General features: G+C 36.6%; 2 protein-coding genes across 3 annotated transcripts; one reads left to right on the forward strand and one right to left on the reverse strand.

Moving 5' to 3' along the window:
- The first annotated feature begins 2,033 nt into the window (after positions 1–2,033).
- LOC141672731 (protein POLLENLESS 3-like) lies at positions 2,034–4,992 on the forward strand. Its single transcript, XM_074479379.1, has 5 exons — positions 2,034–2,387; positions 2,751–2,963; positions 3,414–3,562; positions 3,644–3,712; positions 3,821–4,992. Exons 1-5 carry the CDS (start codon positions 2,196–2,198, stop codon positions 4,770–4,772), a joined length of 1,575 nt encoding a protein of 524 aa, XP_074335480.1. The 5' UTR covers positions 2,034–2,195; the 3' UTR covers positions 4,773–4,992.
- A 4,678-nt stretch (positions 4,993–9,670) lies between these two features.
- On the reverse strand, positions 9,671–14,265 carry LOC141670704 (putative protein phosphatase 2C 28). 2 transcript variants are annotated; one of them, XM_074476675.1, is made up of 6 exons: positions 13,920–14,265; positions 13,752–13,793; positions 13,019–13,387; positions 12,635–12,908; positions 11,539–11,693; positions 9,671–9,995 (listed from the first exon to the last, which is right to left on the reverse strand). In XM_074476675.1, the coding sequence occupies exons 1-6, from the start codon at positions 13,920–13,922 to the stop codon at positions 9,930–9,932; spliced, it is 909 nt and encodes a 302-aa protein (XP_074332776.1). In that variant the 5' UTR covers positions 13,923–14,265; the 3' UTR covers positions 9,671–9,929. The 2 variants fall into 2 exon arrangements, with proteins under 2 accessions (XP_074332776.1, XP_074332777.1); XM_074476676.1 differs by having other exon boundaries at positions 9,672–9,980.
- Between the last annotated feature and the right edge of the window lie 776 nt (positions 14,266–15,041).

Genomic DNA, 15,041 nt, shown 5'->3' on the forward strand with positions numbered 1-15,041 from the left:
GGAAGCATGGCCATTTCCATGCTATTATGAAGATATTCAAAGATGCTGGAATAGAGTAATGAAGTAGAATTGTAATAGACTAGATAGTTTTTATTTTATTATCCTGTCTCATTACTTTATAATCTTGGTGATATATAAACCAAGAAGTAGCAACTAAGGAATCATTTAAGAGAAAAAAAGCAGAGAAATATTTGTAAGCAGAATTCTTAGCATTTCTCTGCATTTTTAATTGTTCAATATTTGTAAGCAGCTGTGAGCTTTTTACACACAGAGTTCTCTCGATATATATTATATATCTCTAGTGGAATCATTCAAATCCACCAGAAAGTTTTTAAAGACTCTTGTCTTTAATTAGTTGTGTTTTGATTCATTTAAGTAACTATTCTGCATTGTGCTAATCATTTCACACTTATATATATATTCGAGTTAGAACATTCTTATTTCAAGAAAAAAATTCAAGAATTTCATTCAACCCCCTTTCTGTAATTCTTGTCATATTGTTAAGGGACTAACAATCTCAGATATATCGACAAGTCAATTATACCTATAGAGAACTCAGAGATCTCGATAAGTCATGACACTTATCGAGATGTCACTTCTCTATAGAACAAACTGGAGATCTCAATATGCCTCTCAAATACAGAATGCAAACAAATTCAAAATTCAAGAATATCAATAACAAACGATCTATCAACTAGACTGAAAAGTCTACAAAGTAGCTGAAGAGAATACAAGATCAAGGACCAAGATTAACTAGACAAAGGATGGTTACAGACCTGCACGATTCTACACAGATTTGCTAAGCTAGAAATGGAAATAGAAAAATGTTGCTTTAGAAAAAAGGTTTAACACATTTTAGTGCAAGTTTTGTAAACATGTGCTGCTAGTGTGTTAAGCATGCACTGGTCCTTAGTTTATTTGTAAAAAACAGATTCATATTTTCTTGTATTCTCACAAGAAAGAAGATGAGTTCTTATATTTTCTAAGAACACGGAATTTGTAGTAAGACAAACTTAATTAATACAAATTAAGTGAGTTTTGAAATATTGTGCTTGTGATTTTATTTCTGTTGAACACAATATCTTTATAAATCATAAACTGCATTGTTCACACAATATCCAAACATTAAAAAGACTAATAATTCTGAAAACACATTCACCCCGGTGTTATACTCATTAGCTAACAAAATATAATTGTAGAAATTTTTTATGCAAATCCAAGTGGTGTGTATTGATTTTATAATAATTCTATTTTTCTTAAAGCAAGTCCAATGAAAGATGCAAAATAGCTATAGATATTGCTATAATTTGGCATCAAAAAATATCTTTTGGTACTAAAACAAAATTAAACTCCAATGCTAGATGAATTTTGAAACCAAATATTTCCTTATTTACCTGAATTTTGTCACTTTGCCCTAAGTTTTATTTAAAGTACAACAACATGCATCTCATTTGTAGTAGTATGATGATGTGGCTAGATGCATAAATGCATCACTAGTTTCAAGTTTAGAACCATGGATGCATATATGCATATTTGCATCCAAGTATAGAACTCCTTTGGAGTTGAAATTTTTGACATTTAATTTCAAATTATAGGAATGTCATCACTTATAGCATTACATTGAACTTGCTCTTACATAATGTTAAAGGTAGAGATTGAACGATTATTTTTTATTATAAAGTTGTCGATTCAATTAACAAAATCACTCAAAAATTTGTATTCTTAGTTATTTTTCCTTGATATTTACATCCGTACGATTGAATTTTTAATTTAATATTTAAAAATTATGAATTTGAGGTGCACTAATAAAAACTTTTCTATTGTGCCTTTAGATTCCTTTTCCCATTTTTTTAATATTATAAATAATAAAAATTAATAATATATTATTATATAATATATATTATATTATATTTTCGGTTCAGTTTTTATTAATCCATTACTTTACAAAACCGAACCCAAAACGAAAATATAAATCCCGAAAGTTTGGGTTTGGTTTGGACGGTTCAGGTGAAGCCCAACTTTCATGAGCGCCAAAAACATTCTTCAAACTTCAAACAATACACGTGTCACGGGCGCACATATAAACAAACACATTACACACATAGCTCCTCTCTCTCTCTCAATTTAATCTATAATCACTCAACCAAAAAAAGGGTATCCAAGATTTGATCATCTTTTGATTCTCCGGCACTCAAATGCCGTTAGTCCACAATAATTTCCCGGCGAGGGGGTTCTTGACCCCACCTCCGACGTGTAATTCCCGGCGTTTGCTTCCGTGTAAGCCGGCGACGGAGAGAAAGTACACATCAATTCCGGCCATATCACCTGAGAACATCATCAACTTGCCCTCTATAGACTCTCCCTATGGCAAGGCTAAGCATGTTCAGGTAATTCTCTATATGTATTTATATCAGTTTTATCAGCTTCAATTGTGTTAGTACTGCAGTTTCTTGTTTCTATCCGGTTCGGATCGGGTTAAAGTTGATTCTTGAGTTTGTTTTAAGTTGGGGTTTTTAATCTTGTCAAATCTTGATAATTTTAGGTGATCATATTGATATATATGTAATATGTATATACATGTTGAGTTCACACACACACACACACACATTAGTCTTGAATTATTGCAGTTTCTTTTGTTTACTTTCCGGGCCGGGTCGGGTTGTAGTTGATTTATGAGTTGGGGTTTTTGGTCTTGTGATTTCTTGGAAATCTGTAGTTGATACTTGATACTTTGATTTTTGTGTTGACAGTTGGTGGACAAGAATCCCAGTAAAGCAGTAGCAATGTTTTGGACTGCGATAAATGCTGGTGATCGAGTCGATAGTGCTTTGAAAGACATGGCAGTTGTGATGAAACAGTTGGACAGATCCGACGAGGCGATTGAGGCAATCAAGTCTTTTAGACATCTTTGTCCTAGTGAATCACAAGAGTCTCTTGATAACATACTCCTCGAACTCTACAAGGTAACCCCTTTTTGTCTTTGTATTTGAAGTTTGGTTTTGTTTTTAAGGTTGTATCGTCATGTTTACTGTAAATGTGTTCTGGCCTCATGGCACATTAAATGATTTTCCAAATCAATCGTGGGTGTGAAAACTCTTCTAAAGAATCTGTAGTTCCAGGGAATAATGTATAAGACGTGGACTGGATTACTATAATAGTCATGTAGCCTTCGATGTGTTATAATGTTGGTACTTGGTACAATTTAAGCTGTCTTTGATCTAACAACGTTGCAAATTTACTTGCTTATTTAGCCAAAGCTCCATTTACTTCCTTCAAATTTTGCCAATGGAAGCTCAAACTGATTCTTTTTGCGAGATTTGACGAGACATTGACTGATTCGATTGATTTGATGCAATTGGGAAGCGAATTAGTATATATTTCACTGTAAGTGGTCATTTGGTTTTTCACTGCAGAGATGTGGGAGGACTGATGAACTGATCCAAATTATCCAAGCGAAACTTAAGCAAATTGAGAAAGGTTCTGCTTTTGGTGGGAAGAGGGTGAAGGCAGGTAGATCACAAGGCAAGAAGAAAGATATTACTATCGAGCAAGAGTACGCAAGGTGCATCTTATAAAGTACTGCATTTTTGCCAGATTTATAAGTCTCTGTGCTTTTTTAACTTTTGTACATCTTCAATTGCAGGTTACTGGGGAATTTGGCTTGGGCTTACCTGCAGCAGGGCAGATACAAATCAGCTGAAGAGATGTACAGGTATGTTCCTCATTTTCTAGATTCAAGTGACATTTTGCACAAGTAGTCTGTACTCTATATAATAAAGTGCAATCTTTTCACTGGTGACTGGTATGCATCTTAATGCAGAAACTCACTGTCCTTTGAGTTAGATAGAAACAAACAATGCAATCTTGCAGTCTGTTTGATGCACATAAACAGGTTGACAGAAGCCAAACTTCTGCTTCAAACTGTAAGAGATTCGTGTGGAGATGGAGAGATGGATGAATCATATGCTAAGGCTTATGAACGTGCTATGGAGACTTTGACTCGACTAGAATCACGACAAGCTGAGAAGCTTATTGCATCAGCTGAAGAGAGACATGTGAATATCCCTGCACCCTTTTCACCTTTTCAATGTAGGGGCCCAGAAGGTTGTTTCACCCCAAATGGTGGGCCAAATAGAAGATTTGTTGAGCTCTCAGACGCTAACAGAGTAAATTCACCTGGACATACTAACTGGTTTCAGTCGTCTCCACAGTATTCATATGGTGATAAATGGAAAAAAGCTACCTTTGGCAGCCAATCGAATGTCAAGTGGGGAAGTAAAGGGACAAGCAGAGAGAGTTTCATGTTCAATAATAAGGAAGACGTTGCCTCCCCACTTCCCAGTGAAGCTACTTCAGAAGTGTTGCTTACACAACCAAGAAGATGCCCATGGTCACTTGGTAACAAAGAGAAAAAAGACACAGTGGTACACGATGTTAATCGGAAATTAATCTTTGGGCAGGTGAATGCTGAAAGTTGCCCTTTGGAATCCTCAAACGCTGCTAGCCATATCAAAGCAACACAAGCTCCATCAGATGTGGATGATGGTGTTAAAAAACCCAACAGCGATACTACAGATAGTGTGAAATCAACAGAAGCAGTCGAAACAATAGCTGGAGATTCAGAAGTGAACCATGAGATTCAGAGCCAATCAAAGTCTCCTAGGGGAACAGACTACCAGGACTTTTTCATTTGGACTGGTAAGAAAAGCTGGGCTGATATTGCTGAAGAAGAAGAACAAGACTTGCTAAATGGAAGAAGTACTTTCCAATGAACATAATTCTTGGGTGCGAAACATACAAACACCCTGTATAGATTCCTTCAGAATCGTTAAATTTGATTTATTTTTTTTGGAATTTATCAAGAGGTATTCTGCGAAGCTTGTACAGGTGTCTAGTTCTGCTGTTGGTTGATATCATGTTTGATTGGTTGATTGGAAAACAATTCTACTACTATGACCATGAGTTTGTAAGTGCTCTTTCATTTTACCATAATTCAAACCAAGATCTCACTGGTGTAACATTAAAACAAGTAATATATCTCATTTATTTTGTTTATGAAAACTATAATAAGCTAATTAATTATGATGAATTGCGATTCATTTTTGGTGATCACAATCATAGCAAAGTTGTGTCACATGGGAGCTCATCTGCAGAGCTCTTAGTTTCAATTTACAACACATACTTCTAGTCTTATCTAATACGCTGTAGTAAATTCAAGACATCCATGCAATTCATATTTACAATTTTGAATGTTTAATAACTAAAATTACAAGCACGATTTAGCTAAACCTATTGCCAAATGCCAATGTCATTTGAAGACGTTAAGTATAGGAGTAGGATAATTGGGTGTCTATTAAAACACCATACTAGAATAAAGTTGTTGGAATAAAATTGTACAGACGTTAATTTTATTTTTTTTAAAAAAACTCTGAAGTCTATAGTTACTAGTTAGACTTCCAAGTTACTTATTAGTAGCACTTAACAAACTTTCTACAGCCATATAAAGATCTATCCTTTTGCTGTAGTGCCTTTTTGTCCTGCATTCCTTCTTTGTCCTCACACAAAGAAATCCCCATGGAGATCGAAGGACAACGACAACGATACATGAGATATCATCACAACTCTCCCTAAGTAGTGCCTCCTTTATCAACTTCTTTGATGTTGTGTTGAGTATACAACAACGAAAACAAAACCCAAAGCGAATAAATAAGAACAAGAAAATAAACGACAATCACACAAGATAAAGATTTATGTGGTTCGGAAATTCCTATTCCACAAGCCGCACTAATTTTGTATTTGATCTCTCACAATTTGTTGTGTTGTGATTTTACAACTACATGAGTATTTATAAGAGAAGAAAGTAGGCCTAAATCAAAATTACAGTCCAAATCTGAAAAGTAGACTAATCCATAAACTAATCTGAATCTGAATAGTCTATTTTCATGGGCTTAATTAATAGACTCCACAAAACCCAACAATCTCCCACTTGGAGTCTGCCAATCTTCTTTTCACTCTTGTAAGTCTAGTAAATCAATTCTTCAATCAATAACTCTAACTAGTGCAGCGCCTTCTCATCAATCAATTCTGAAGGCCAGTTGAAGCTACGCAAAGCTTCAACTTTTCATTCGTAACCACCTTAGTCAACATATCTGCAGGATTCTTTGAACCAAGGATTTTCTTCAAGGACAAAGTACCATTGCTTATCAACTCTCTTGTAAAGTGATATCTCAGCTGAATATGCTTCGTCCTAGCATGAAACACGGGATTCTTCGCAAGATGAATAACACTCTGACTGTCGCTATACAAAGCACTGTCCACCTGTTTCTTTCCCAACTCCTCAAGAAAATTCTTCAAACAAATCATCTCCTTGCTAGCTTCATAGATAGCCATATATTCTGCTTCTGTGGTTGAAAGAGCAACACTCTTTTGAAGTTGAGACATCCAACTAACTGCGGTGCCACCCAAAGTGAAAATATAACCCGTTGTACTTTTTCTTGTGTCCAAACATCCACCCAAATCTGCATTAGAGAACCCTTCCAAGATAACATCTTTCTTACTGAAACATAGTGCAACCTTGGATGTGCCTTTCAAGTAGCGTAACAACCACTTGACTGCTTCCCAATGCTCTCTTACTGGATTAGACATAAATCTGCTAACAACTTTCACTGCATGAGCAATGTCTGGCCTTGTACACACCATAGCATACATTAAACTGCCAACTGCAGATGCATAAGGAACTTTAGCCATATCTTTCTTGCCTTCATCCGTTTTAGGTGATTGCTTCTTTGTGAGATTAAAGTGACTCGCCAACGGTGTACTTCTGGTCTTTGCATCCTGGACACTGAATTTCTGTAACAATTTCTCAACATACTTCCCTTGAGATAATTTTAAAGTACCTTCAGTTTTATCCCTTATGATGTTCATACCAAGTATCTGTTTTGCTGCACCCATATCCTTCATCTCAAACTCCTCAAACATCTGTCTCTTTAACCTGTTGATTTCCCTCATATTTGATCCTGCTATCAACATATCATCAACATACAACAACAATATGATATAAGATGAATCAAACTGTTTAAAGTAACAACAATGATCCATAACACTCCTCGTGTACCCATTCTTCATCATAAAGCTGTCAAACTTCAAGTACCATTGTCTCAGTGCTTGCTTTAAACCATACAAGCTTTTTATAAGCTTGCAAACAAGGTTTTCTTTCCCAGCTACCTGAAATCCCTCTGGCTGAACCATGTAGATGTCTTCCTCAAGATCACCATGTAAGAACACAGTCTTAACATCTAGTTGCTCTAGATGTAACTCCTCAGCAGCCACAATACTTAGCACAATTCTAACTGTAGTCATCTTAACAACGGAAGAAAATATATCGGTATAGTCAATACCCTTTTTTCTGTTGATAACCCTTGACTACTAACCTTGCCTTGTATCTCTTGCTGCCATCATGTTCTTCTTTGATCCTGAACACCCACTTATTATGTAAAGCCTTCTTTCCTGCTGGTAACTCTGTTAAAGACCAAGTCTCATTCTTCTCAAGAGAACTTATCTCCTCATCCATGGCTGATTTCCACTAAACTGAATCATTCACTTGTACTGCCTCTGAATAATACTGAGGCTCCCCGTCTTCGGTCGATAACATATAATATGCTGAAGGAGAATATCTCTGTGGTGGCCTCACACTTCTGCTAAATTTTCTTACCTCAGTCTGTGGAGTTACTGGAACCCTGTCATCAACATACTCCGAACTCCCACTATTTCCTGCAAGATCTGTTTCTGTAATATCTTCAAGCACTGCTTCCTCTTTCTCAGGTTGTTCCTTTGTAAACTCAGAATCGACTACAAGCTTATCCTTATACACTGCATTCTCATTAAAAGTAACATCTCTACTTCTAACGACCTTCTTAGTCAGTTCATCCCAAAAACGGTAACCCATATCATCTGAGCCATAACCAATAAAGATACACTTCTTTGCTTTCGGATCAAGCTTGTCCCTGTCAGAATCTTTAATACGCACATAAGAAACACAACCAAAAACTCGCAAGTGTGAAAGATTTACCTCTTTTTCTTGCCACTCTTCTTCAGGAATCTTGAACCCCAAAGGACTCGAAGGTCCTCTATTTATGAGATACGCAGTTGTGCTAACTGCATCAGCCCAAAACATCTTTGGCAACCCTGCATGTAATCTCATACTCTTGACCCTCTCATTCAAGGTTCTATTCATGCGCTCTGCAACACCATTCTGTTGTGGTGTCTCTGGAATAGTTTTAATCATTCTAATCCCAAATTCCGCGCAATAACTTTTAAACTCATCACTACTGTATTCACCTCCATTATCTGACATCAAACTCTTCACTTTTAAACCGGTCTGATTTTCAACTTCAGTCTTCCACTTCTTGAAAGTAGCAAAAACATCTGATTTGTTCTTCAAAAAATAAACCCATACCTTTCTAGTGGAATCATCAATGAAAGTGACATAGTAGCGAGATCCACCCAACGACGCAACTGTTGTTGGACCATATACATCTCTATGAACTAGCTCTAACTTTTTAGCTTTGGGGGTCCTCCCTGATTTTGCAAAAGTAACACGTTTCTGCTTTCCAAGAACACATTGCTCACAAAATCCAACTTCCACATTCTTCAACTCTGGAATCTTCCCCTTCGAAGTTAACAGCTTCATACCTTTTTCACTCATATGACCAAGCCTTTTGTGCCACAAAGTTGAAGACTCAATCTCATTAGCAACTGCATTTGCTTCATAGCTAGATTGTTCAACAATGTATAAAGTCCCATTTTTCTCTCCACGAGCAATGACTAGATTCCCCTTTATAACCTTCCACTGTCCGTCTCCGAAAGTAACTCGATACCCTTCCTTATCTAACTGACCCACAGATAACAACATCTTCTTCAGTCCAGGAATGTACCTTACATCTTTCAACGTCCAGCTAGTTCCAAAAGAGGTTCTGATATTAATATCTCCCATGCCCGCAATATCCAAAGTCTCATCATCAGCAAGACGAACTTTACCAAAATTTCCAACTCTGAAATTTAACATTAAATCCTTGCAAGGGGTAGCATGGAATGATGCACCAGAATCCATAACCCATGATTCAACCGAACCTTCAACACAACAAATCAAAGCATCGTCATCCTCCACTTCTTCAACTACGTTAGCTGAATTATCCTCTTTACTCTTTCCTTTTGGAGCCGCGGGAGCCATGCACTGATTCCTGAAGTGACCCTTCTTCTGACAATTCCAACAAACAATATCTTTGCGATCTTTGGATTGTCCTCTCTTCTGTGACTTCGATCTGCTACGCCCCTTATTCTGCCCCTTTTCGAACTTTCTGCCTCTACTCTCAGCACTCAACAAGGAACCTGACGACTCTCCTGAGTTTCTCCTCCGAATATCTTCTCCAAGAATCGAATCTCGAACTCCATCAAAAGTCATCTTACCGCTTCCAAATGAATTACTTATAGCAGTGACAAATCCCGACCAACTGTCTGGTAATGAGGATGCCAACAACAAGGCTTGTACTTCATCATCGAATTTAATATCCACCGATGCCAATCTTGCTAGGATGGAATTAAATTCATTCACATGATCAGCAACACAATCGCCTTCATTCAATCTAGTGGCAACTAACAAGCGAATCAAATACACCTTATTTGAAGCAGACGGCTTCTCATACATGTTTGACAAAGCCTTGATCAAACCATAAGTTGTCGTTTGCTTGACGATATTGTAAGCAATGTTCTTCGCCAAAGTTAACCTGACAACCCCCAGAGCCTGCCTGTCCAAAAGCTTCCAGTCTTCATCCTTCATTGCAGTTGGTTTCTTCTCTTCCAGCGGTTCATGTAGTTTTTTCTGATACAAATAATCCTCAATTTGCATCTTCCAAAACCCATAATCTTTGCCATCAAATTTGTCGATCTTTACCTTCCCGTCTTCTGCCATCGTTCCCACTCGCCTGAAAACCTAGGATCTTGATACCAGTTGTTAGTATATAACAACGAAAGCAAAACCCAAAGCGAATAAACAAGAACAAGAAAATAAACGATAATCACACAAGATAAAGATTTACGTGGTTCGGAAATTCGTACTCTACAAGCCGCACTAATTTTGTATTGATCTCTCACAATTTGTTGTGTTGTGATTTTACAATTACATGAGTATTTATAAGAGAAGAAACTAGGCCTAAATCAAAATTACAGTCCAAATCTGAAAAGTAGACTAATCCATAAACTAATCTGAATCTGAATAGTCTATTTTCATGGGCTTAATTAATAGACTCCACAAAACCCAACAAGTGGTATCAGAGCTATGGTTGTATCGGTCCATAACAATCTCAAATGGGCTCTAGAAGTGACCTAGGAAGAGGCAAATGGGCTTACCCCAGAATGGGCTCAAGGAAAAGGCAGGTGGACCTTCTAGTATGGGCCTAGGGGGAGCAAATAGTCAGATGGACTTCCAGTATGGGTTAAGGGGGAGTCAGATCACACAATCAGGAGGCAGAATCGACAGGTGTCGGGCCCGATATGTGAAGGGGGAGATTGTTAGGAGTTGTCCCACATCGTTTGTGAGAGGGGCAGTTTGCTAGAATATATGCAGCCAGATAACTCTAATTAGAATGAGGCATTTTGGGAGGTGCCCAAAAATAAATCCGTGCGGGCTTGGCCCAGAGCGGACAATATCATATTAATGTGGAGTTAGGTCTGCTTAGCAAGCCCAACATCTTGAGCATTAGTTATATTGTAGATGCAATCACAAGCCTCCTGGTTTGACATAACCTGAGTACAGAAAAAATTATCATTATGCACTTTGAACATAAAATCTATTCAAAGTTTAAATTGTTTCTAGCATCCCCAAAGTAGAGCACGCAAATTGTCGTCAATGTTGGTCTTCAATGTTGACCAAAGGCAAACATCTGAATCAGAGATACGAATTTAACCTGTCGTAAACAGACTAAAAACATGGCAAAAAATGCTTCACTCACTCCCAATCCCCTGATATTTCTCTTTAAATTCCCATTATACTCCTTTTGATGGGCCAACACTAAAATTCATGTCTATTGACATGTAAATACATGTAATGTACATGTACCCCACTTTAAAATATGTCCTATATGTGTTTTAGACTACGATTCATATCTAAAACCTGTATCCATCTGACAGGAAACAAAATAAAAATATCCGAAAGTCAAGACACTTATTATAATATCAATGAGAAAAGGACATCAAATAACCAAAGAGAAAGGATACAACCAAAGAGAAAACAAGGTTCACCCCTCATCGATATATGAAGACCAGAAACTGAGAAAGCGTCAGGTGTATATTGCAAGACAATATTAATGTATGTGCTCAACACCGACTTTTATTTGAAATATATTTACTTTATACAAAATGCTTCCACTATTGGGACAAACCAGCGGGCAACAGAAAAATCACAACTACAGTAGCAGTGACTGACAACCGACCCTGTTAACATTTGCAATTGTATATTACATGAAACCGAATATCAGATATTACCTTCCAGAGACCATCACTCGCCAGTATCAGGAAGTCTACCTCCTTGTCTATCTTCTTAAATATTACATCTGGCTTGGCCGTAATGTGTTCCTTAAGTTTCTTGTCTCCGAATGCTCTCGTCATTGCTAGTTGGCCGTCTACACGAGGGATGTTCCCTGTTTTATAACATATGAACATCAAACAAAAGCTGAACACAAAGAAAAAATATATTTATTGTCGGAATACTTCTTATCCACATAAAAGGACTTTGACATTAAGCTAAAACATAGAAAAAAAATTTAGGTTTGTGCTTTTACATAAAGCGGAACGACTGTTTTAGTAACTACCCAAAGTCAGCAAACCTATCATTTTGTGGAAATTTACTTTTTTAAGAGAATGACTATTAGTAAAAAAGAAAACTCATTTGGAAATATCCTACATATATGGTGTCATTTTACAATGCGAGTCGTGAGACCAGTCATGGTACTATCAGTAGAATTTACGATCAATTTTACTAGATACAAATACATATTCAAACTTACACCTCTACAGTCTCTAAGATTCAAACTTTATGCACATTCAAGTAAGCTGATCATGCTACTGTAATTTCAAATTAATTAAATGAAGCCAATATCCAGAGCATCAGTTACAGTAGTATAGTACTTGGTAAATTGGAGCTCTTCCTTGCCTTTGTAGATAGATACAAGGATTCGATATCGGAGGATCAGTGAAAGAAAAGCGTTTTAAAGTTCTCTTAAAATGTGTGACAGTGTTCTTTATACTTTTTAAAACAATGGTTCAACGCTCATTAACAAAGCTTAAATTAGGCTGGGAAAGCGAGGAAGAAACAGATGTAGAAATAGAAAAATCTTTCAAAACGCTTAACTTAGATTACGGCTCACTTGCTTCCGTCCCTAGTTGCTGAATCATCACTCTGGTGAAAATTAGCATCACTAAATTGAGGAAGGGCACTTTCAAAAAGTCTTTCTAGCATTCTTTCTTTCATCATTTAAAACAATTTTATGATGCGATGTCACATGAACAGGTTCATAATGCTAAAAGGAAACTAAATTTATTCTAGATAAGTCAGCATTTCAGACCAAGTGATGCAAGTTACCTGGCAATTTAATGACCCACCCTCCTCTCTTTTCAACTTGTTTTTTCTCCTTTAGTGGTTCATGATCAATTGTTATTCCTTTCGCTTTACCATTTCTGCACAATATTGCACGGGAGTCACCAACATTGGCCCCTACTAGCTTCTTGCCATCAATTAGTACTGCTGTAACAGCCGTTGAGCCTCCCCTCGAACCAACTACATTTTCCAGTATATCAGCATCTGTCGCTCTATATTCCCTACTCACAGCAGATTTTGGGTGCGTCCAGAAGTCAGACTAAGCATATTACAATAACAAAGTCAAGGATATTATACATGAGATTGACGTTGAACCATCATATAAATATCCTATCAAACACTAGGAACTGATGTTAATATCTATTCTACCTGGCTAAGTATATTTCCAATGAGATGACTTTGCAAGTACTCGGCAACATCGCGACCAGAGTGACCATCAAAAATTGCATAGAGTCCTAAGGAATGTCCATATATTTTCCTGTTCTCAGCGACAATAAAATCTTCCATCCCATGACCCATCTTTCCCCGCAACATATGAAATCCATGTGTGACATTCTGATCTTGGTATTTCGGATCACCTTTACTTGCCTCTCCATTGTCGACATCATATTCAGCTTTCTTACCATCTTCATACGCCTCTCCATTGTCGACATCATATCCACCACCACCTGTATCAACATCTTTTGCATCTCCAATGTCATTTGCAGTATCAGCATATAAACCCTTTCCACCTTCCTCCTATAAGGCAAAAAATTAAAATGAAATAAACTCGAAACCAGAAACCATTAAACTATTCATCTTTATTTAAAATTTAATCTGCAGAACAAGGCATCAGTAGCTGGGAGATGCAGCTACTGGTAAAATCCTCACATTGTGTAAACTATAAGTTCACAAATTACAAGTAACACTATATAACAATGGGAAACTATATATACCTTTTCGGGAATAGAGTCCACACTGGAATTATATTTTTCTACAATTTATCAAGAAATATGGATGAATTAAATTAAGCACAAAGAATAGACTACAAGTAAAACAATACAAACTTCTAATCTATCAAAACCCACAAAAAATATTTGCAAAAGAAGAAATATACAAATACCTTTGATTTTCGGTTACCTCCAACTTTGGAGAATTTCCTCTTCTGCAAATATACATAAAAATCAAGATTTGTTAAGCGTTGACATAATTTTAGCAAATTCTAAATTTGGGTGAAGCTTTGCACAAACTTAACAAGTTCAATCCAAACGTTGTACTCATTTAACAATACCATATAAAACCACAAAATCAGAAATTTGAAGCCATCAATTTTTGTTGCACCTTGAGTATAAAAACAGAGGCAAGTGTACCGTGAACAAATGTATACAAATATTAAGAAGCTTTACAATAAACATGGAAAAATGGACTTCCCTTCTTGTTGCCAATGTTTGACCTGACCATATTTGTTTTTTGCTAATTCAATCTGTCCATTGGATTTTAAGCAAATAGTTTGAACCCAGAGAATGCTGATGCCTCCATTGGTGTTCGAAAGAGAATACACATAATAGGTACTAGATGCACACGTGGAAGTTTGAGAGATACACGTGTTGAACTAGGGAAACTTAGCCTACAAAGGGCTGTCATATTCTAGAGAAGGAACATATAATTACGCAAGTGAAGAAAAATAGATATAATATTGGGCCTGTTTGGCGCCCTCTATTTATAGTTAAATAAATATGTAATTTTAGGAATAATATATCGGTAGAATAAATATCTGTATAATAGGATGAACGTTTAATGTATTCGGTGTAAGGACCGAAAAGTCTCCTATGTAAGTTTACTTTCACAAATATGGAGAGCCATTTCCTACATAGGATTGATCATTGACCCTATTTTCCGTGATTTCGAGGTATATTGGTATTTCATAAGGTGGGTTTGAAGTGGCTGGAATCGTAGTCTTAGACATCTAAAATCCCGGTGCACGAGTGTTAGCGGGAGCATTCACCATCTGAAATTAAGAATTCGCTCCTTGCGTTTCATGTAGTATTCGTCGCTTGAGATTGGATCGCATGGTTTGAGCCCCTTGAGTATTGAGGGTAGAGTATGATAAATCTTGAGTGCTCCATATCTTTTTCATGCTTGTTGAATTCTTTCCATATATGGCACCAAATGTTATGGTTAAAAAATTAGGTTATATTTATTATGCGTATTTAATGTTAGAGTTTGAGAGTTTCAAGTTTTAATTGCTGCGCTTGTGTTTCATGACTTAAATCTATCCTTACAAGATACTTATGTATCTCTTTTTAGTTAGATAATCAAGAAAAAACGTAGTTTTTAATAACTGAGATCAATCTTTGGACCAAACTAGGTTTACTTAATGCAAGATTAATTACTGTGTCTATAGGGTTATTTT

The sequence above is a fragment of the Apium graveolens genome, chromosome 7, assembly GCF_009905375.1.
Source record: "Apium graveolens cultivar Ventura chromosome 7, ASM990537v1, whole genome shotgun sequence".
Lineage (NCBI taxonomy): Eukaryota > Viridiplantae > Streptophyta > Magnoliopsida > Apiales > Apiaceae > Apium > Apium graveolens.